General features: G+C 36.7%; 4 protein-coding genes and 2 long non-coding RNA genes across 7 annotated transcripts; 4 read left to right on the forward strand and 2 right to left on the reverse strand.

The window, feature by feature from the left end:
* The first annotated feature begins 519 nt into the window (after window positions 1-519).
* Window positions 520-4938, forward strand: slc37a4a (solute carrier family 37 member 4a). The gene is made up of 8 exons (XM_077722267.1): window positions 520-1551; window positions 1644-1876; window positions 2306-2549; window positions 2987-3145; window positions 3260-3345; window positions 3763-3876; window positions 3953-4091; window positions 4165-4938. The coding sequence occupies exons 1-8, from the start codon at window positions 1404-1406 to the stop codon at window positions 4329-4331; spliced, it is 1290 nt and encodes a 429-aa protein (XP_077578393.1). The 5' UTR covers window positions 520-1403; the 3' UTR covers window positions 4332-4938.
* On the reverse strand, window positions 4822-6251 carry trappc4 (trafficking protein particle complex subunit 4). The gene is made up of 4 exons (XM_077722269.1): window positions 5848-6251; window positions 5438-5612; window positions 5132-5362; window positions 4822-5039 (listed from the first exon to the last, which is right to left on the reverse strand). Exons 1-4 carry the CDS (start codon window positions 6020-6022, stop codon window positions 4961-4963), a joined length of 660 nt encoding a protein of 219 aa, XP_077578395.1. The 5' UTR covers window positions 6023-6251; the 3' UTR covers window positions 4822-4960.
* Window positions 6174-8125, forward strand: rps25 (ribosomal protein S25). The gene is made up of 5 exons (XM_077722270.1): window positions 6174-6314; window positions 6812-6901; window positions 6982-7165; window positions 7889-7987; window positions 8066-8125. Exons 1-4 carry the CDS (start codon window positions 6312-6314, stop codon window positions 7981-7983), a joined length of 372 nt encoding a protein of 123 aa, XP_077578396.1. The 5' UTR covers window positions 6174-6311; the 3' UTR covers window positions 7984-7987; window positions 8066-8125.
* Window positions 8126-8177: 52 nt separating this feature from the next.
* On the reverse strand, window positions 8178-21742 carry LOC144200250 (uncharacterized). 2 transcript variants are annotated; one of them, XR_013327072.1, is made up of 5 exons: window positions 21561-21742; window positions 20940-21057; window positions 20509-20565; window positions 9818-9911; window positions 8178-9629 (listed from the first exon to the last, which is right to left on the reverse strand). It is a non-coding gene; the product is annotated as an uncharacterized LOC144200250 (long non-coding RNA). The 2 variants fall into 2 exon arrangements; XR_013327071.1 differs by having other exon boundaries at window positions 20940-21105.
* LOC144200249 (uncharacterized) lies at window positions 9211-10439 on the forward strand. The gene is made up of 7 exons (XR_013327070.1): window positions 9211-9358; window positions 9423-9499; window positions 9564-9640; window positions 9705-9772; window positions 9846-9926; window positions 9987-10063; window positions 10128-10439. It is a non-coding gene; the product is annotated as an uncharacterized LOC144200249 (long non-coding RNA).
* Window positions 16784-23424, forward strand: sgcg (sarcoglycan, gamma). The gene is made up of 8 exons (XM_077722268.1): window positions 16784-17014; window positions 18835-19039; window positions 19414-19518; window positions 20467-20557; window positions 20951-21070; window positions 22061-22133; window positions 22248-22371; window positions 22543-23424. Exons 2-8 carry the CDS (start codon window positions 18842-18844, stop codon window positions 22708-22710), a joined length of 879 nt encoding a protein of 292 aa, XP_077578394.1. The 5' UTR covers window positions 16784-17014; window positions 18835-18841; the 3' UTR covers window positions 22711-23424.
* Window positions 23425-23612: the final 188 nt, after the last annotated feature.

A 23612-nucleotide genomic window follows, 5' to 3' on the forward strand; every position in this document is an offset into this window, starting at 1 on the left:
AAATAAACATGCATCATACCATGATTTCTTTTCCTGAATGTGGCGGATTCTGAGAAAAATATATTATGAGCAGAAAAAGAAATAAACTCCAGGTGTTAACAAAAAAAAAAGTTACAGCGCTCACTGTGCCTGTGGTGCCTGTGGTGCGTGTTGACGAACAGCTATGGACATGTTGTCCTGTTGCCATAGCAATAAGAAGTACCTGAACGAGTTAGTATCATTTAAATGTCTAGAAGTAAAAAAACCAAACACCAAAGTGCATGTCATCACATAATTCTCTTTTTTTGTAACAACAATATTTCCACATTGTGTCATCTTTCAACATATAGGGTACGCTCAAGTGCTGGAGCGCTTCGATTAGGTAGGCGTGGTCATAGATATCTTAAACTGCTGTATCTATATATAGTATTTACTGTTGTTTCGCCAACAGCACTGACCGAAAATGGCCGACTTTTGATGACGACTTTCCTGCTTGGTTCAGATCCTGCGTTTTGCATCTATCTGCACATGTGATATTTACAGGTATGGTAACGAAGAAGAGTTAGCGAAGGCGGGTCCCACAGCAAAAAGTGATATATGGATGAGTAATCTGAACGATAGAATCTAAAATGTTTATGTTACGCCGTTATTCATGCCAATAATACCGCATGTTAAAAATGATTAAAACGCGTGCATTATCCAGTTATTTTGATATTGTGACTTGATGCATGCTCGGTTGCCGGCGTCTCTGAATTAATAACAGCTTGTAGTGCAGTGTTAAAGTCGCCGTAAAAAATAATGGATTTTATATATCTGTTTTGTTGTGTTATCAAAATAATGTGTTGATTTGGCTAAACCTCTGAGTAAATGTTCTTCTTAAATCACGCTTCATTTAGTGTGTACATAACAAGCGGCGCTAATTGGTTCACATGATGTGGAAACGTCATCGCCACTGTAGTTCATTCATAACGATTCCGTTCAAATTCGTGTACATAATATGAAAAAAACAGGCATAAAATCACCCTTTCAAATTAAAGAGTTTGGGTTTTATTTTATTGGATGAACATCCAAAACATTTTAAGGTGACATTTAATAATAAACCATAGTTAAGCAAACAGAGAGGTCAAGGTCATTGTTAATTTAAGATATTTTTGCAGATCTAGTTACAATTGCCATTCAGGAATATTCGAATATTTTCATTACAAACAGCCTGCTTGACCTGCGATAGCCAGCAGGAGAGCAGATCAAATCATTTGTGGTGTTTAGGAGTTGACCATTAACTTGTTCAGATTACAAACAGTCCTGCTTTGTTAGCAACAGCAGCTGCTACACTGTGGATCCTGAAGCAAAGTTCACCAGCAGCACCGTCTGCCGATCTCCTAAATCGACTCTCAAATTTATTTATTTTTTTTGCATTTTCAGTCATGGGTAGATCAGGTTATGGGTACTACCGTGGAACAATCTTTTTGGCCATGTTTGTTGGCTACACACTTTACTACTTTAACAGAAAGACATTTTCTTTTGTGATGCCTTCGCTGATGCAGGAAATTGACTTGGACAAGGATGATCTGGGTATGCTTGACCATTTCACACATCTGATTTCTGCTATCACGTTACGTTCGCATATAACTACCAATCGTTGTTTGTGTGTTCTCTTCACGCAGGCATGATAACAAGCAGTCAGTCTTTGGCCTACGCTATCAGTAAGTTCATCAGTGGAGTGTTGTCGGACAAGATCAGTGCTCGCTGGTTCTTTTCTATTGGCTTGTTCGCCGTGGGAGGCATCAATGTGATCTTCTCGTGGTCATCCACTGTGGCCGTCTTTTCTGCCCTGTGGTTTCTCAATGGCTTGGGTCAGGGGCTTGGCTGGCCCCCCTGTGGCAGGGTTCTACGCAAGGTAGGACCACTACACATGTGAACTGAAGTAAAGATTACTGTTGCAGTCTAGGACTTTGTAGCTACTATATTTTAGTTATCTGACTTAATGTAAGCCACACATGCACAATTTTTGGAGTTTCAATAGTAAAGATGATACCTGGAGCTTCATTATTTTTCTTTTATTTACGTTGATTGCCTAAAAGTAAACTACTGCAGTTAAATTAATGATTAAAATGTGTACATTCAATTAATCTTTCACAAAATTATCATCTTTTTTAAAGCATTTTTTGGAAAGCTCCTATTGGTTTGCATTCGTATGGGCAGGCCCCAAAATTTCAACAGCAACCAATAAAGTGATCAGACTTCATTCAGACTATTACTTTTAATACTAATATTTCTATCCAGACTGTCCATGAGAGGCATGACAGCATTTCATATTTTCTTTTAGTGGTTCGAGCCCTCCCAGTTTGGAACATGGTGGTCAGTCCTCTCGTGCAGCATGAATCTGGCTGGCAGCTTGGGCCCTATTATCGCCACAGTGCTGACCCAAAGTTACAGCTGGAGGTCCATCTTATCCATGTCCGGATTGATCTGTGTGGTAGTCTCTTTTATTTGCCTGTTTGTTATCAAGAATGAGCCCAAGGATGTTGGACTACCCAATATTGAGGTGGCAGCCAAAAAGAGCAAAGGAGGTGAGTATAATGACACTTTATAAACACTAATATCACACATTGTAACATTTTGTTTTTATTTGGAAACAGTTGATTACATAGTAAATAAGGAACATATTTTCTAGTCTATATGTCACACCTTTTTCATAGTTTGACTTTGCCTACAAGATCTCTTTTGTTTATTTATTTTTTCACTCTGACTGCCAAAAGTTTGTGTTTAAGTCAAGTGGTTAATTTTTTGCACTATGCAGCATAGACTGTTTTTCTACCACATTTGTCTCTTGTGACTAAAGGTCAATAATCACTGCGTAGACTTTGTACAATGCATGCTCCTCCTGCAGAGCCCTAGTAGATGTACGCTACAAAATGTATTCCATGTGATAATGACACTTTGGTTCCATTATTTTTCATGCGTTACATGTTATTTTTTCTCTTCCACCTGTTGGTTTCCCGTTCAGCGTCATCTAACGATGAGAGCACCCTGTCTGAGTTTCTGCTCTCTCCTTACCTGTGGCTCCTGTCTTCGTCCTACCTTGTGGTGTTTGGGGTGAAGACAGCCTGCACTGACTGGGGTCAGCTTTTTCTCATTCAGGACAAGGGACAGTCTACATTGATGGGTATGCAATGTATTTTCGTCATATATGGTTGTCATATCCAAAAGCAGATTTAATGGTGACTGCTAATCTGTCCTCGTCTATGTTGATTTACTGCGTTTTTTTTTACTTTTTTAGGTAGCTCATACATGAGTGCCCTGGAGTTGGGTGGTCTTTTAGGCAGCCTGGCAGCAGGGTATCTCTCGGACAAAGCTGTGGCCAAAGTAAGTTGACTGTCAAGTCTTTTGGATGTTCTATATTCTAAACAGTGTTTAGACTGTGAATTTTCCTTAACTTTCTCAGTCTTTGTTGCCTCAGGTCCCTGCTTTTTTTTTAAATGTCTATAAACCCATGATATTTTGTGGAAAACAATAACCTTTTTGGTTTTGAGCATTACATTTTTTGGCTTTATTGTGCACTTTAGGTCAATTGAAAGCTAATTTTGCCATTACTGTGAGTGTTAGGCTAATAACTATAAAATATAATGTGGTTTCCTACATCTTTTGGAGTATTACAAATTTTATTAACAAAGTGGAGGCATAATCAGTAGTGTATGCTTTTTTCCAAACCTGCCACCACCCTTGAGCTACAAACAGTAGTAAACCCACACATCCTTGACCACAGCTTTCTTCTCTGTACAGCAAGGCACGAAAATCTATGGCAATCCTCGTCACCTTGTCCTGATCGCCATGATGGCAGGAATGTCCCTGTCTATGTATCTATTTAGAGTCACCGTCACGCCAGACAGCCCAAAGGTAATTGATGACGTCACATAAAGGTATGTACTGGGTCTACTTCAATTGAATTAATGCCTGATGTGTACACGTGAAGGTTTGGATACTGGGTCTAGGTGCAGCATTCGGATTCTGTTCCTATGGCCCCATTTCCCTGTTTGGTGTTATAGCCAATGAAAGTGCTCCGTCCAACTACTGTGGGACATCACATGCAATTGTGGCCCTAATGGCTAATAGTAAGTAGTACTTCATATGGCTGAATGTTTTCCTTAGAAAGCAGGTGATAGAAAGATATTTTTTCTCTCACAGTTGGTGGATTTCTCTCGGGGCTTCCGTTTAGCACCATTGCCAAACATCATGGCTGGGAAACGGCCTTCTGGGTTGCAGAGATTTTCTGTGGGGTCACTACTGCCTGCTTCTTCCTGCTACGCAACATTTGCTCTAAAATGGGCCACGTGTCCAAAAAGTCCAAGTGATGCATTTTTATTTCCCACGAGAAAAATTAATCTTTTTTTCCCCCTTTAACATGTTGTACTCATTGCATTTTATGCATATAACATGAAGATCAGAATAGTTTCAACATCTGATCCCCCAAAACCTTTATAATCCCTTAAAATACTTCATCAAAAGTATTTTAACAAGAATGATAATATTGCAGTGATGTTCCTAAAGCCAAAGACAATTGTTTTATACTAGTTGTTCTCAGCTAATTTTTCCTTAAACCAACACATTTATGAAATCCATTATCTAACAGGCAGTTTTTTTAAAGTAATATTTTAGATACATTTACAGTTACTTTTGAGATTCTATAAGGTATGGGCTCTACCAGAGAAATGTCTCCTGAAGCAGCTAAGTATTATGCCTTCACCTTCTGGGGTTGGATTGTGTTTTGTTTTGCTTTGTTTAAAACAAAAAGACCTGAACAAATATTTCAGTGTTCTTATGAGCTACGTTATACACAGACACTTGAAATATTATTTGAATTTAATAGTATTTACACAACAAAATGTATGTACAGTATAGTTATTGTACTCTCAATAGGACAAAACATTTTATAAATCAACAAAAGAAAACTTCTAACAATGTTGTTTGATGGTTTTCTTCATCACGAACCAGCTCCAAAGTTACCAGCCTTTTCTGCAATCTCCAGTGAGCTTTTTAAGTTTTGGTCAAAAAGTTCACACCTGAAAATAGAAAAGCCAAAACTTAGAATACCGATGACATAAGACAAGAGGTTTTTTTCAGGTTTTGTATGGGCAAGATGTTAAAAGTATACCTGATAGGCATTTCCAGAGAGTAAAATGGATTCTTTAGTGCAAAATCTGCATAAATCTCATAAATTTTCCTGAGAAGGGCATCAATGCCAGTTTGTCGTGGGTCTGCCAGAACAATGAATTTTATTCCTGTAAGAGTCTGGAAACAGTGAAGCTTGAACACATCTGTTTCCAGCATCTCTATTCCTGAACTTCCAACCTCCGGAGACAGCTGTGATCCGATAGCAAACAACCTACATAGATAAAAAAAAAGAGATTATTTAGGATAAACTTTGGGAAAATATTTAGAAAGTATGAGTGTTACTTACGAGTGGAACATAGAAGCCAGCATCAGTTTTTCATTGGAACTGAGTCGTGCTCGTCCAAATCGAATCGATACCGGATAATTGGAAGAATCTTTCAAATATTCCAGAATGTCTTTCCCATCGGCTGTACTTTTTCCCACTACGTCAATCCCATTGATGGACAGCACTGCATGGCCCACTGAAAATAAATAAAGAAGATTACACCTTGACAGCTTCTAAAACAAATTCACAATGCTTTTTTTTCGTAGTGTCTATATTTGTCAACTGTCTATATTTCCCACGTTTGAATGAAATATGGATCAGGATATTCTAGTACGGACATTTCATTTTAACTAAGAATATTGGACAATATCTGTAGTCATTCACTTTGAGCTAAGATGCATGCTAGTTCATGCTAATGTCTTAGGCTCTACCTTTGATTCCGTCTCTCTGGCCAAACGAGACCACCACCTTCTCGTCGTGATGCTTGAGGACCAAATCTAAAGGGTAACTAAACGTCTTTTCAGCTTCTGCTCTCGGTACATAGTTGTCATACTGGTAAATTAAACCACCCGCCTTGTTTACTACATAGACGCTGAAAATCACCATTTTAGCGAAGGCTTTGGCGTCTGACAGCAGTGATCACGTGACGAGAACACAAAAAAACGAGTTATTTTTCCTTTTATGGTTTCTATTTTTATCAATTTCCTTTTAAGAACTAAAACCGCGTGCTTTTTAAACTGAGAAAAAAACTATTTTTGTCCGTACAGGGGGAATCTAAACACGAGAAGAGAACTCAAATTCCTAGAACCCTTTATCTACTTCCGCCAATACTGGGTGACGGAGCGGATTTCGCACGGACCAACTTCCTTTCACTCCGACATCTTGAAGAGGAAACATGGTGAGAGCTGTTACGATGATTTAAACGAGTTTAAAGTCGATCCGCGCTTGGTTCTATTAATACCGCTGGCTTATGAACAGCGCGAAGTAAATGTGTCCAATTTCATTAAATTCCTTGGTGATAAACGTCCAAACAAAAACGACTAAACCCGTGTTAGCATGTGTGCTAATTTCGCCACGCGTTTCACTGTCCTCGCTAACCATAAAGCGCATTTTATTAGCCCCTCCAAAAAAATAACCATCCCAATTGCGCGATTCCAACTGATAACCTAGTACACTATTACTTTGCATTTATTTAGATCATTCATAATTTACCGTTTTCGGCTCATGAAATCTATATGGGAAAATATCTGGGCCTTGCCTGTACGTGTTGGCCTGCATGAGCATCTGCTAATCGTTCGATACCAAAAATCACAATTCCAAGTTACAGTTGAGCGATTTATCCAGATTTATCAATTGCCACACTGCAACTTTGTAATTGACCTGCATTATTTTTAGCCTCCCAAGACTGATAAGAAAAAGGACACTGGGAAGTCCAAAAAGGACAAGGACCCAGTCAACAAATCTGGTGGCAAAGCCAAGAAGAAGGTATGACTTTTGATGTTGCTCTCATGGCTTTTTGGAGAGGGGCAAGCCTGACCTTGTTGTGTTTTGGTGTTTTTGAGCAGAAGTGGTCTAAGGGAAAGGTGAGGGACAAGCTCAACAACCTGATCCTCTTTGACAAGGCTACATATGAAAAGCTATACAAAGAAGTTCCTAACTACAAGCTCATCACGCCCGCCGTTGTGTCTGAGAGGCTGAAGATCCGTGGCTCCCTTGCTAGGAACGCCCTGCAAGAACTGCTTGCTAAAGGTGAGCTACTTGTTTTAAAAATGCACATCCACATCTCATTTTTTTGCGCGCTAGTCAGAATCGGAGTCACCCGATTTTCAGATTGTGCTGTTAATAAGCCCTTCTGATACCGTGGTTATGTATCGAGGTGACAAAAAGGATATAAAAATGTCATTTGCTCGCTAATTTGAACAGAGCTACCGCAACTTTATAATGGACGGATGGGTGGTCATTTTAATGAAGCAAAAAAAAAATGTAACTCTGGCTTTTTATTTTTTTCCAAATCAGTTGTTTTTCTAAGAATTCAATTTAATTGTTGCAATATAAATTTGTACTTGGGCTACCCTTAGTTTTACATTTGTCAAATGGCACAAACTGTTTTATTTGACAAATATTGGTCTATTAAAATGCATAGTATATCAGCATTTATGGCACTGAAACAGGTTCATTCACTGCCCCCAAAAAATCAAATGTGCTAGCCGTCGGTGTTACTGTTAGATCGCATTTTCGTTCTAGCCCAAAATTGTTGGATTGTTGATAACCACGGTCTCATTTTCCGACATTGTAATGGAATGCTCAAAGTTGAGGCTGAGCGCGTCATTGGCTCGTTAAAAATGCATAGGCAGCACTTTACCCCGGGCCTTTTGCTCTCCCGTATGCGGTTGACAGTCGACAATGCTGCTGTAAACATGCTCTAAAATGGAGCACACGATTAATATGCCGGTGTCTTTTGTGTGGTTGCAGGTATGATCAAGCTGGTGTCCAAGCACAGAGCCCAGCTCATCTACACGCGCAACACCAAAGGTGGTGACGAGGAGGTGCCAGCAGAGAAAGCATAAGCAGGTAAGCAAAATTTTAAAATATATACAATTATTTATTGATCTTCTCTGTACTGAAATGTCACTTTTCTGACTTTTTCAGGTTCTCCTCTTTGTTTCCTTTGTGCTCTTTGTTGGAAAGTTAAATAAAATGTAAAGAAAATCCTGGATAATGTTTTTATTTTGGTGCAACAATAATTAACAATATGCCAATACGGTCATGTGCTCAAATCTCCTTTTATGAGATACAAAATTCAACTTTCATTTATTAAGTGCCTCTTTGGAAATTGATATGTCTGTGGGCTTCTGGTCAAGACACTCAATGATGACAAGAGAAGGTGTATTCCCTTGGTGGTGCAGAGGTTAGATCACTGGACTCCCATTTGGGAGACCTCAGTTCGATTCCCGGTTGGGACACTTTTTCACTTAGTTGTTTCTGTGGACTTCTTCTAAAAATACTCAAATGATTACAAAGAAAAGTGTAGTCACTTGGTGGCGCAGAGGTTAGATCACAGGACTCCCGTGTGGGAGACCTGGGTTCGATTCCCGCTGCCGTCGTTTGGCTGAAAATACTTGGAAAGAAGAATTGGTAAATGGAACAAGAAGAAGAAGAAGAAAAAAAAAAAACGAAAAATCTTTTTAATTTTTATTAAACACTTAGTCATACTTTTCAGCAAAAGGTTATATTCCGAACTGCCTTCGGCAGTTCGGAAGACACTTGATGGACCTGTATGTGCGAAAGGCGTTCTCGGGTCGGCCTTCGGCCGACCCTCGACCGCTTGCTTGGTCAGTGAACCGCCGACACCGGGAAGCGAACTCACGTTCTCTCGGTGCAAAGGCGAGTGTGCAACCCACTACACCAACTCGTGCCCCACTTATACATGGGTGTTGAAACGTTTTATCCAAGGAAATGGGGTGAAACACTTAGTCATTTTTTTGACTAAATGTTTCATCCACCACTGAATACTTATTCAGTTAGACACTTAGCCATTAGAAATTATTCTTTTAACTGAATAACATTGGGAAAATCTTTGCCTGCACTGGGGCTTGAACCAACAACCCCAGAGTCAGGAGACTGATGACTTAACCACTGGGCCACCACCCTATGGAGGAAGTAAGTAATACTTATACTTTTATCTCATCCATTTACCTGAATAATATTTGGAAAATATTTGCAGGCACTTGGATTCGAACCCAGGACCACAAAGGTGGGAGACTGATGACTTAACCACTGGGCCATCACCCTATGGGAGAAGTAAGTAATACTTATACTTTTATCTCATCCACTTACCTGAATAATATTTGGAAAATATTTGCAGGCACTTGGATTCGAACCCAGGACCACAGAGGTGGGAGACTGATGACTTAACCACTGGGCCACCACCCTACGGGAGAAGTAAGTAATACTTATACTTTTATCTCATCCACTTACCTGAATAATTTTTGGAAAATCTTTGCAGGCACTTGGATTTGAACCCAGGACCACAGAGGTGGGAGACTGATGACTTAACCACTGGGCCACCACCCTATGGGAGAAGTAAGTAATACTTATACTTTTATCTCATCCACTTACCTGAATAATTTTTGGAAAATCTTTGCAGGCACTTGGATTCGAACTCAGGACCACAGAGGTGGGAGACTGATGACTTAACCACTGGGCCACCACCCTATGGGAGAAGTAAGTAATACTTATACTTTTATCTCATCCACTTACCTGAATAATATTTGGAAAATCTTTGCAGGCACTTGGATTCGAACCCAGGACCACAGAGGTGGGAGACTGATGACTTAGCCACAGGGCCACCAACTTGTAAGAGAAAGTGATAATACTTATACTTTTATCTCATTTATTTACCTGTATAATATTTGGAAAATCTTTGCAGACACTTGGATTCGAACCCAGGACCACAGAGGTGGGAGACTGATGACCTAACCACTGGTCCACCAAGCTGCAAGAGAAATTGGTAATAATTATACTTTTATCTCATTAATTTACCTGAATAATATTTGGAAAATCTTTGCAGGTACAGGGATTTGAACCCAGGACCACAGAGGTGGGAGACTGATGACTTAACCACTGGGCCACCACCCTATGGGAAAAGTAAGTAATACTTATACTTTTATCTCATCCACTTACCTGAATAATATTTGGAAAATATTTGCAGGCACTTGGATTCAAACCCAGGACCACAGAGGTGGAAGACTGATGACTTATCCACAGGGCCACCAATTTGTAAGAAGAGGCAGTAGTACTTATACTTTTATTTCTTTCATTTCCCTGGATAATATTCAGAAAATCTTTACAGGTACTGGGATTTGAACCCAGGACCACAGATGTGGAAAACTTATGACTTAGCCATTGGGCCACCAATGCAGTACTTGTATTTTGTATTTGCTGGCCTCTCGTGGTCAAAAAATGGCATAGTATAGTAAGGTTTTTTTTCTCTTAAAAAAAACATTAAATAACATTTTGTGTGCGTGTGTGTTTCTTTGTGTGTGCGTTTTGTCTTGTGTACCTTCAGGCTACCTTTCCTGTAAGGCTTTTTTTTTCTCAAAAAACGACATAGTATAGTAAGGCTTTCTTTTCTCAAAAATCGACATAGTATAGTAAGGCTTTTTTTCTCCAAAAACGACAGTTTAGTAAGGCTTTTTTTCCTCCAAAAACGACATAGTATAGTAAGGCTTTTTTTTCTCCAAAAACAACATAGTATAGTAAGGCTTTTTTCCTCCAAAAACGACATAGTATAGTAAGGCTTTTTTTTCTCCAAAAACGACATAGTATAGTAAGGCTTTTTTCCTCCTAAAACGACACAGTATAGTAAGGCTTTTTTCCTCCTAAAACGACATAGTAAGGCTTTTTTCCTCCTAAAACGACATAGTATAGTAAGGCTTTTTTCCCCCAAAAAACGACATAGTATAGTAAGGCTTTTTTTCCCCCAAAAACGACATAGTATAGTAAGGCTTTTTTCCTCCTTAAACGACATAGTATAGTAAGGCTTTTTTCCTCCTTCACCGACATAGTATAGTAAGGCTTTTTTTTCTCAAAAAACGACATAGTATAGTAAGGCTTTTTTACTCCTTAAACGACATGGTATAGTAAGGCTTTTTTTCTCAAAAAAACGACATAGTATAGTAAGGCTTTTTTTTCCTCAAAAAACGACATAGTATAGTAAGGCTTTTTTTCTCAAAAAACGACATAGTATAGTAAGGCTTTTTTCCTCCTAAAACGACATAGTATAGTAAGGCTTTTTTTTCTCCAAAAACGACATAGTATAGTAAGGCTTTTTTTTCTCAAAAAACGACATAGTATAGTAAGGCTTTTTTTTCTCAAAAATCGACATAGTATAGTAAGGCTTTTTTCCTCCTAAAACGACATAGTATAGTAAGGCTTTTTTTTCTCCAAAAACGACATAGTATAGTAAGGCTTTTTTCCTCCTAAAACGACATAGTATAGTAAGGCTTTTTTTTCTCCAAAAACGACATAGTATAGTAAGGCTTTTTTTTTCTCCAAAAACGACATAGTATAGTAAGGCTTTTTTCCTCCTAAAACGACATAGTATAGTAAGGCTTTTTTTCCCCAAAAAACGACATAGTATAGTAAGGCTTTTTTTCCCCCAAAAACGACATAGTATAGTAAGGCTTTTTTCCTCCTTAAACGACATAGTATAGTAAGGCTTTTTTCCTCCTTCAACGACATAGTATAGTAAGGCTTTTTTATCTCCAAAAACGACTTAGTATAGTAAGGCTTTTTTTCTCAAAAAACGACATAGTATAGTAAGGCTTTTTTACTCCTTAAACGACATAGTATAGTAAGGCTTTTTTTCTCAAAAAAACGACATAGTATAGTAAGGCTTTTTTTTTCCTCAAAAAACGACATAGTATAGTAAGGCTTTTTTTCTCAAAAAACGACATAGTATAGTAAGGCTTTTTTCCTCCTAAAACGACATAGTATAGTAAGGCTTTTTTTTCTCCAAAAACGACATAGTATAGTAAGGCTTTTTTCCTCCTAAAACGACTTAGTATAGTAAGGCTTTTTTCCTCCTAAAACGACATAGTATAGTAAGGCTTTTTTTTTCTCAAAAAACGACATAGTATAGTAAGGCTTTTTTCCTCCTTAAACGACATAGTATAGTAAGGCTTTTTTTCTCTCCAAAAACGACATAGTATAGTAAGGCTTTTTTTCTCAAAAAAACGACATAGTATAGTAAGGCTTTTTTTTCCTCAAAAAACGACATAGTATAGTAAGGCTTTTTTTCTCAAAAAACGACATAGTATAGTAAGGCTTTTTTCCTCCTAAAACGACATAGTATAGTAAGGCTTTTTTCCTCCTAAAACGACATAGTATAGTAAGGCTTTTTTTTCTCCAAAAACGACATAGTATAGTAAGGCTTTTTTCCTCCTAAAACGACATAGTATAGTAAGGCTTTTTTCCTCCTAAAACGACATAGTATAGTAAGGCTTTTTTTTCTCAAAAAACGACATAGTATAGTAAGGCTTTTTTTTCTCAAAAAACGACATAGTATAGTAAGGCTTTTTTCTCCTAAAACGACATAGTATAGTAAGGCTTTTTTTTCTCCAAAAACGACATAGTATAGTAAGGCTTTTTTTCTCCAAAAACGACATAGTATAGTAAGGCTTTTTTTTCTCAAAAAACGACATAGTATAGTAAGGCTTTTTTCCTCCTAAAACGACATAGTATAGTAAGGCTTTTTTCCTCCTAAAACGACATAGTATAGTAAGGCTTTTTTTCCCCAAAAAACGACATAGTATAGTAAGGCTTTTTTTCTCTCCAAAAACGACATAGTATAGTAAGGCTTTTTTTTCTCCAAAAACGACATAGTATAGTAAGGCTTTTTTCCTCCTAAAACGACATAGTATAGTAAGGCTTTTTTTTTTTAAAAAACGACATAGTATAGTAAGGCTTTTTTTTCTCAAAAAACGACATAGTATAGTAAGGCTTTTTTCCTCCTAAAACGACATAGTATAGTAAGGCTTTTTTTTCTCCAAAAACGACATAGTATAGTAAGGCTTTTTTCCTCCTAAAACGACATAGTATAGTAAGGCTTTTTTTCTCCAAAAACGACATAGTATAGTAAGGCTTTTTTTCTCTCAAAAAACGACATAGTATAGTAAGGCTTTTTTTTCTCAAAAAACGACATAGTATAGTAAGGCTTTTTTTTCTCCAAAAACGACATAGTATAGTAAGGCTTTTTTTTCTCCAAAAACGACATAGTATAGTAAGGCTTTTTTCCTCCTAAAACGACATAGTATAGTAAGGCTTTTTTTTCTCAAAAAACGACATAGTATAGTAAGGCTTTTTTTTCTCAAAAAACGACATAGTATAGTAAGGCTTTTTTCCTCCCTAAACGACATAGTATAGTAAGGGTTTTTTTTCTCCAAAAACGACATAGTATAGTAAGGCTTTTTTCCTCCTTAAACGACATAGTATAGTAAGGCTTTTTTTCTCTCCAAAAACGACATAGTATAGTAAGGCTTTTTTTCTCAAAAAACGACATAGTATAGTAAGGCTTTTTTTTCTCCAAAAACGACATAGTATAGTAAGGCTTTTTTCCTCCTAAAACGACATAGTATAGTAAGGCTTTTTTTCTCCAAAAACGACATAGTATAGTAAGGCTTTTTTTTCTCAAAAAACGACATAGTATAGTAAGGCTTTTTTCCTCCTAAAACGACATAGTATAGTAAGGCTTTTTTTCCTCCTAAAACGACATAGTATAGTAAGGCTTTTTTTTCTCAAAAAACGACATAGTATAGTAAGGCTTTTTTTTCTCAAAAAACGACATAGTATAGTAAGGCTTTTTTCCTCCTAAAACGACATAGTATAGTAAGGCTTTTTTTTCTCAAAAAACGACATAGTATAGTAAGGCTTTTTTCCTCCTTAAACGACATAGTATAGTAAGGCTTTTTTTTCTCAAAAAAACGACATAGTATAGTAAGGCTTTTTTCCCTCCTTAAACGACATAGTATAGTAAGGCTTTTTTCCTCCTAAAACGACATAGTATAGTAAGGCTTTTTTTTTCTCCAAAAACGACATAGTATAGTAAGGCTTTTTTTTCTCCAAAAACGACATAGTATAGTAAGGCTTTTTTTTTCTCAAAAACGACATAGTATAGTAAGGCTTTTTTCCTCCTAAAACGACATAGTATAGTAAGGCTTTTTTTTCTCCAAAAACGACATAGTATAGTAAGGCTTTTTTCCTCCTAAAACGACATAGTATAGTAAGGCTTTTTTTTCTCAAAAAACGACATAGTATAGTAAGGCTTTTTTTTCTCAAAAAACGACATAGTATAGTAAGGCTTTTTTCCTCCTAAAACGACATAGTATAGTAAGGCTTTTTTTTCTCAAAAAACGACATAGTATAGTAAGGCTTTTTTCCTCCTAAAACGACATAGTATAGTAAGGCTTTTTTCCTCCTAAAACGACATAGTATAGTAAGGCTTTTTTCCTCCTTAAACGACATAGTATAGTAAGGCTTTTTTTTCTCAAAAAAACGACATAGTATAGTAAGGCTTTTTTCCCTCCTTAAACGACAGTATAGTAAGGCTTTTTTCCTCCTAAAACGACATAGTATAGTAAGGCTTTTTTTTTAAAAAAAACGACATAGTATAGTAAGGCTTTTTTTTCTCAAAAAACGACATAGTATAGTAAGGCTTTTTTCCTCCTTAAACGACATAGTATAGTAAGGCTTTTTTATCTCCAAAAACGACTTAGTATAGTAAGGCTTTTTTTCTCAAAAAACGACATAGTATAGTAAGGCTTTTTTTTCTCAAAAAACGACATAGTATAGTAAGGCTTTTTTTTCTCAAAAAACGACATAGTATAGTAAGGCTTTTTTCCTCCCTAAACGACATAGTATAGTAAGGCTTTTTTTTCTCCAAAAACGACATAGTATAGCAAGGCTTTTTCCCTCCTAAAACGACATAGTATAGTAAGGCTTTTTTTTCTCAAAAAACGACATAGTATAGTAAGGCTTTTTTTTTCTCAAAAAACGACATAGTATAGTAAGGCTTTTTTCCTCCTTAAACGACATAGTATAGTAAGGCTTTTTTTCTCTCCAAAAACGACATAGTATAGTAAGGCTTTTTTTCTCAAAAAACGACATAGTATAGTAAGGCTTTTTTTTCTCAAAAAACGACATAGTATAGTAAGGCTTTTTTCCTCCTAAAACGACATAGTATAGTAAGGCTTTTTTTTCTCCATAAACGACATAGTATAGTAAGGCTTTTTTTTCTCAAAAAACGACATAGTATAGTAAGGCTTTTTTCCTCCTAAAACGACATAGTATAGTAAGGCTTTTTTTTCTCCAAAAACGACATAGTATAGTAAGGCTTTTGTCCTCCTAAAACGACATAGTATAGTAAGGCTTTTTTTTCTCAAAAAACGACATAGTATAGTAAGGCTTTTTTTTCTCAAAAAACGACATAGTATAGTAAGGCTTTTTTCCTCCTAAAACGACATAGTATAGTAAGGCTTTTTTTTCTCAAAAAACGACATAGTATAGTAAGGCTTTTTTCCTCCTAAAACGACATAGTATAGTAAGGCTTTTTTCCTCCTAAAACGACATAGTATAGTAAGGCTTTTTTTCTCTCCAAAAACGACATAGTATAGTAAGGCTTTTTTTTCTCCAAAAACGACATAGTATAGCAAGGCTTTTTCCCTCCTAAAACGACATAGTATAGTAAGGCTTTTTTTTTCTCAAAAAACGACATAGTATAGTAAGGCTTTTTTTTTCTCAAAAAACGACATAGTATAGTAAGGCTTTTTTCCTCCTAAAACGACATAGTATAGTAAGGCTTTTTTCCTCCTAAAACGACATAGTATAGTAAGGCTTTTTTTTCTCCAAAAACGACATAGTATAGCAAGGCTTTTTCCCTCCTAAAACGACATAGTATAGTAAGGCTTTTTTTCTCAAAAAACGACATAGTATAGTAAGGCTTTTTTTTCTCAAAAAACGACATAGTATAGTAAGGCTTTTTTCCTCCTAAAACGACATAGTATAGTAAGGCTTTTTTTTCTCCATAAACGACATAGTATAGTAAGGCTTTTTTTTCTCAAAAAACGACATAGTATAGTAAGGCTTTTTTCCTCCTAAAACGACATAGTATAGTAAGGCTTTTTTTTCTCCAAAAACGACATAGTATAGTAAGGCTTTTGTCCTCCTAAAACGACATAGTATAGTAAGGCTTTTTTTTCTCCGAATAATAGTGGGAAAATATATAAAAACGTATACATATATATATATATATATATATATATATATATATATATATATATATATATATATATATATATATATATATATATATATATATATATATATATATATATATATATATATATATATATATATATATATATATATATATATATATATATATATATATATATATATATATATATATATATATATATATATATATATATATATATATATATATATATATATATATATATATATATATATATATATATATATATATATATATATATATATATATATATATATATATATATATATATATATATATATATATATATATATATATATATATATATATATATATATATATATATATATATATATATATATATATATATATATATATATATATATATATATATATGTATATGATCTTTCTTTCGACAAGAAATAAATATAAAACCAAAAATCAAGAAATTACTTACGGTGGTTTAAGAATATTTTAGGGTGTGCTCAAGACCCCTTAAACAACATCAAGTGACACCACAGTTTATTTCTACATTTTGTAGCGCCGTTTTTCCCGATCGTGCGCTTCCCTCCCTCAGTGAGACTCGCCCCTCTCTCTCACTCGTCTCTCTTCTCTCCCTCCCCGCCTCTCTCGCATTATTCCAATGCATAACAAGACGTAGAGGGGGTCCGCGGGCCAGCGGCATACGTGGGATTTATGGGCCGCAGCTGTCGAGCGGCTGTCACTCTCGTGCGAGAATCTCCGGCGCTGCCCGTCCGGCTCCCGTTACGTCGAAAGGAAGGCGAGCGAGCCACGGCACGAGCACGGTGAGTAGCCTACTCTTGTTCTTTTCCCCTTTTTAAACTCTTTTGAGTCATTTGCATGACCTTTGACCCCTTTTATTTAGTCTTTTTACACCTTCTACCCTTGATGTCTCCAATGAGAGACGAGTTGACAGCAATACCATACAAGGGCAGTAATACTAAAATAACCTGAACCAACATACCACACTGTCAGTCTCGATGATATTTTTCTTTTTACTTAATGAGCTCGTGAGCCCAAATGTGGGTTTGTGTCTGTCTGTCCTGCCGTGCCCTTTTTGCAGACGTACTTACTATAAAGTTGAGAGTTCGCTATTTATAGAGGCGAACCGGCAGAGTCCAGGCAAGGACGAGAAGTCTACTATTTGGCTGAATAGTGTTTACCAAATCCTTTTAAGGCTTTTTTTCCATTCAAAAAACCTGCATATGGGAACATTACATTTAGGATCATGTGTTGAATTGAATGCTTTTATTAACATTATTTAAGTATAATGTGATTTTAAAGCTTTCACCACATAGTGCACTATGGTATTTTTTAAATGTACAGTAAGCCTTTTTTCCCTTTAAAAAAGACCATGTATAGTAAGGCTTTTTTTCCTTTAAAAAGTGCATGATATTAAAATTTGCATTAGTATTGATGATTTTCAGGTTTTGTTAAAAAAATGAAGTGTATTTTATTTTGTAAAAAGCATTTTTATCACCATGAGACCATTGAAAAGCTATCTGAAAATGTTCTTGTAAACAAATCTAATCCTTAAATGAAAAAGAAAGATTTTTGGACTGTTGTACTACAATGTTTAAAAAACTAAAGATAAGTCTGTCCACTTCCGTGGTTTGCATGCTTCAAAATAAGAGTATGCATTGAAGGAAAATGACTTTCCTTGAAAATGTCTATTGGTGTGCCACAAATTGAGCAGTCATGATAGCTCGGTGAGTGTTTTTGTTTGGTTGCTATGGAAAAGTTTAGTGTGTGTGTGTGTGTGTGTGTGTGTGTGTGTCTCAATGGAGCTGAATGATGCACGGAAACAAGTAATGTGTTCAGTTCAAGTCACTGGTTCGCCTTCATTACTATTATAATGAAGGATTCTAGTAGGAACGATCAACCTGTTTAAGTCATTAACTTGGATTACAATTATGATTGAATTTGCTTTGCATTTTGAACAACTTAATTAAGAAGCATTGATGATGCTATAAGAGTATTTTTCCCCTAAAATTTCATAATATTGTTAAAATAATCAATTAAATCGGCCCAACGGACGAGGGGTTAGCCCATCCGCCTCACAGTTCTAGGGTCGAGGGTTCCAAATTCAGAGTGACGTCAGCTGGGATAGCCTCCAGCACCCCCTGCGACCCTTGTGGTGATAAGCGGTTCACAAAATGAAAAATAAATGAATTATTTTTTTGTTCCACAATGGGGAAGTCCTTGGCTCAAATACATTTGAGTCAGTGGTAAACGTGTCCCTGAGGGTCCTGCCCGTCAGAGTGCGCGTTGCTGACAATGCGCCGGGGTGGAGGCCAGGCTGAGTTGATGCATCTGCACCTCCATCTGCCATTGTGAGCTGTTTGCTTTATGTGCCACTCAGGAGACCCAATATGCTCTCTAATAAAGCACATTTGACTTTGGCTTTCAGCGAAAAACTGCTGGAAAAGCTGTCAAGCTTTCTGTGGGTCGAAAATGCATTGGGTGTATCCAAGGACAAAATCCAATGGCAAAAAAAGCTTCCTTTTGTATTCCAGGAGCATTTATTTACATTACGAGTTACATATATTACTGTATTTTCATGTTTAAGCATGCATCTTGATACTATTTTTGTGGCGGTCATCAGTTAGCAGATGGTGGGTGAGCAATATGAAGACAGCACAGAGGGCAGCAGTATGGCCACCAGGCCAGCCCCCGAGCACATCTACAAAGTGGGTATCTACGGCTGGCGGAAGCGTTGCCTCTACCTGTTCGTCCTGTTACTCATCATCATCCTGGTGGTCAACCTAGCCCTCACCATCTGGATCTTCAGGGTCATGTGGTTTAACTCGGTGAGTCATTCACAAATACCTAACTAACTCGTATGATGAGGACAGTTTTGAGTTTGTATGTTCTCCCTGGGCTTGCATGGGTTTTCTCCGGGTACTCCGGTTCCCCCCAACATCCCAAAAAAAAAAAAACATGCATGGTAGGCTTTATAACACTCTAAAGTGCCCCTAGGTTTGAGTGTAAATTTGAATGTGTGCCCAGTAATTGGCTGGCTAGCAATTCAGGGTGTCCCCTGCCGGGTGCCCATAATTGGCTGGGATAGGCTCCAGTATTCTAAAAATCAACCCCACCCACCCCATTGCTTGTGTGGGTAAGCTGTACGAATAATAAATGGAATACACTAAAAGACCAAATGATGCTACTTTTCTGACCTCAGGAAGGAATGGGCCTCCTGCAAGTCCACTCTGACGGGGTCAAGTTGGACGAGGGGGAATCCGAGTTCCTACTGCCCCTCTACGCCGAAGAGATCCACTCTAGAGACGTACGTAAACTTGCTGCGCCCTCGTTTCCTTCCCTACTAATTTAAGTGTTTGCCCACGTTGTCATTATTCCTTCCGTGCTTAACCGACCCCTCCAGCATTCGCGCTTTCTGGGGGGAAAAAAACAGATTTGGGTTGGGATTGTGACCAATATCTCCAAGTTTCTCGGCGTGCATATTCTCCTACAGTGAGTTTCTGATGAGCCTCAAGGATGTTTGCGGTGGAAATGTGGTTTACTGCCAGCAGCACATGGGAACACTTTTCTGCACTTGTTTACATGTTTTTTTTGCTCAGGGCAGCATTTTTTTTCCAACATTCTCGACCTCATTATTTTAATTAATCTTATCAGTATGTGCTTTATATTTAGCCAAACGCCTGATCTTTTAATTTCTGTCTGCTTCAGCATTTTTTACATAAGATGAAAGAGGCTAGATATATAGTCAGGAATGCAAACCCAACCAATTTTATATGTAGTATGAGATTTAGTTGCAATTTACTAACTATTTATTTTACAATTACAATTTGATTAGGGTATATGCTAATGAGATATGATTTACGGTACAAGACTCGGTATAACGACGATCTCATTTAGAATGATTATTGATACATAGGTCAAGAAATCAATCTATAATATTCATTTATTTAATCATTTTCCATACTGCATTTAGACTAAAGGCTTACGGGGTCTATTTTATTCTACAATACAAATGATAGAGCAAAAAGCTAAATATTTTTAAATGGAAAAATTGTGGGCTTTTTTTTGTTTACTAATATCTTCCTCACATACATATACACTGTTTTCTTAATGTCTTTCTTAAAAGGGCCACTTTTATATTGGATATTTTCAGTAGCAATTCAATGGTCTCTTTAACGACAGCTTTTAAAAGATACAACTACATATATGAATTGCTATACAGTCCTACTTATAATGCAAACTTTCTTAATTCCAGGACACTCCACTACTTGTGCACTCTGATACAGAAAAAGTTTACCTCAACGCCCGTGATGAAAACGGCGACGTCACAGGAAGGATGTCTGTGGGTAAGAAGCTGAGAGGGAGAGAAAACATACACACAGGCATTAAAAACTCCATATAGCTATTTTGAAGAGATGCACACAGTACTCACTCATTCATTAATGAGAGCATTGGCTCTTATTCATTTGTCAGAATTCTCAATAAGATATATAGTATGAGAATGGTTTTGATTTACCACAAGATATACATATATATATATACACACAGGCATTAAAAACTCCATTCAGCCATTTTGAATAGATCCACACAGTACTCACTCATTCATGTATGAGAGCATTAGCTGTTATTCATTTGTCAGAATTCTGATTAATATAGATAGTATAAGAATAGTTTTGATTTACCACAAGATGCATATATGTATATAGTATGAAAATGATTTTATATCACCAAAAATGCAGGTCCAAAGGAGGCAGAAGGATACACTCCCAACATGCTCATCAGCTCTTCCAATGACAACATGCTGTTTGCAGCTGAATGCAATGAGGCTGTAATTGGGCCGGACAAGCTGCGTGTCACAGGTACAAAAAAAATAAAAAAAACATTCCAGGAGAAACTGCAATGAAATAAAAATGCATGCATGAATAAAAATAACAAAATCAAATTATGCAAATAAAACATGTGAGATTGAAAAAGCTTTGTAGGTATAACAAGAATAAAAAAAATTAAAAAACAATTGCACTACTAATCCTTGATAAGGCAGTCATTTAATAGTAACAAATACTTTAGCAGAAAAAAAGGATTGTAAGGTTATGAAATTGAAAAAACATGTGATTTTGTCTATTCAATTAAAATGTTTTCATTAGTTTTCATTTCTATATTAAAAGATATTTGGGATTTAATTAACAACTGATCAATTTATAATATGATTAATTTAAAATATACTGGTTAATTTAAAAATACAAGTGACAATGACCAAAACTAGTTAATTGAACATTATGACAGTAAACAGTCACATTATTATCATTTTCATGATTGCAGTTTTTTTCAAATTATTAACATATTTTTTACCTTAATGTGGAGAGTCTTGATGCTACTCTGTCGCTGCCTTCATTCTTTTTGTCGGCTTATTCACGTTGAGTTGCATCTCATAATGCCAGGAGTGCCTTGACTACTCACAGCACAGCACTCCAAAATAAAATCATGGACCCCTGAGGAAAAACATTAAGGTTGGGGCACTCTGGGGGATTCTTTCATTGACTCTCTGCTGTCGCCCTTCATTTGTCTCCTGCTTGCATCTGTTCATTCACTCAAGTAAAAATGAGTGGAGGTCAGCATGACTCTAGGCATCAAAAGACAGTTTAAATGTACTGAATAACTGCAAAATATTTTTGGGGGGGATGACATCGACAGGTGATAACGTTGGGCAGGTCAAATACTTTGTATGCACATTGTTGTTGTATTTTTTACCCTTATTGACTACCACAATGAAACCCTAGTTGCTACTTTGTATGAATACAAACAGTAAAGTGCAAAAAGGTCATGTATGCTGTTTACTGATTGACTCTCAGGTCCTGAAGGAGCTCTGTTCCAACATTCAGTAGAGATTCCTCTTCTCAAATCAGAGCTTTTCAAAGACTTGAGGTGAGCAATCTAGACTTAAAGCTCTCATCTTGTCCATCCGCCAGGCAACTGTAACATGACGTTTGGCTCCCTTCTTTCCCAAGATAATGGAATGTTTTCCTTTTCCGTCTTCAGGTTGGAGTCTCCGACTCGTTCGCTGACTATGGATGCTCCAAAGGGAATTCATTTGAAAGCCTTGGCTGGAAACATTGAAGTCCATTCCAACATGGATCTGATCCTAGAGTCCAGCAAGGGCTTGGTAAGGAAAACACTCTTCTCTCACCGCAATGGTTACATGTGCGATTAGAATACAGAAGCTTGATGTAAGTCGACACCAGAGCTTGAAAATTGCAAGGCCTTATTTTCACTAGGCTCGGTCCCAACTGACTATAATCATAAATGTTCTTTATGGTTGTTTTTCTTTGCCCAGTTGGTGCTGGACGCCGAAACAGTGCGTTTGGCCAACCTGCCTCGGAGCCAAGGAGGAGTTTCGGGGAATGCCGAGGGTCTCTTTGAGGTGTGTGTTTGTCCAAGCGGAAAACTCTTTCTGTCCAAGGCTGGAGTCACTTCCACTTGCAGCGACAACCAGGAGTGCTAAAATTGGGTTTTTTTTATGGGCTGCAAGCACAGATGTTTGTCATGTTATGAACACTTGAAGCTTGTGTGGATCACAGTGCTAATAGCGCACCAGCAGGGGGAGTTGTGTTTGCTGGAGGACATGTTACGCATGCTTACACTCACACATTTTAACAGTACAATGGCTGGGCAACCAGGAGCTGCTTTACAGCTTACATCCTATGCAATATAATCTTGTGGTGCAATATTTACAAAGTGACACATGTTAAGGGCTTAGAGAGATTTGACAAAAGAAAAAGAATAGATTTGTTGAGATTTCTTTGAATTTTGTGGCCATAAAAACTTTGATTTGATCTTTTGCATGTTTGGTCAACTGTGAAAAGCAATTTATGTGCAGGTTCATTAAGCATAAATGCATAATTTAATCAGATTTGTGATATAGAGTGGATACATTTTTTCTCATTTTGTTATAATTCAGTCATTCATACGGTGAAGCAAAAACCATGCAGGTTTATTGTTCAACTTTGAATTTAATTTGTTTAAGTATTCCTTCCCTTGAAAAGCAGAGAGTTACAGTGATTTCTGTTTCAAGATTTCATGTAATGGCATAAAAATTAAATAAAAAATCAACAGTTTTGTGGTAGAGTTGCAGTTAAAATCGGTCAAATTTTGGTAGAAGTGTGGAATGTGTATTTATAGCTTTTGGACATCCAATAAATGTTGTGCTATTCTTTCATGACGTGTCTCAGTTTCACTTTTATTTAAAGACATTTGAGTGAAAGCTGTTTTTTTTTTATACTAAATCAAATGTTTACTCCATAGGGCATGTAACCTATCCAACATATTAGTAATTTTTGAGATGCTGCATGTTCTAAATCAATAAAATGAAAAACTACTAAGAAGGTGCATGCAAAATTTAGCTCG

This window comes from Stigmatopora nigra, chromosome 8, assembly GCF_051989575.1.
Source record: "Stigmatopora nigra isolate UIUO_SnigA chromosome 8, RoL_Snig_1.1, whole genome shotgun sequence".
Classification (NCBI taxonomy): Eukaryota; Metazoa; Chordata; class Actinopteri; order Syngnathiformes; family Syngnathidae; genus Stigmatopora; species Stigmatopora nigra.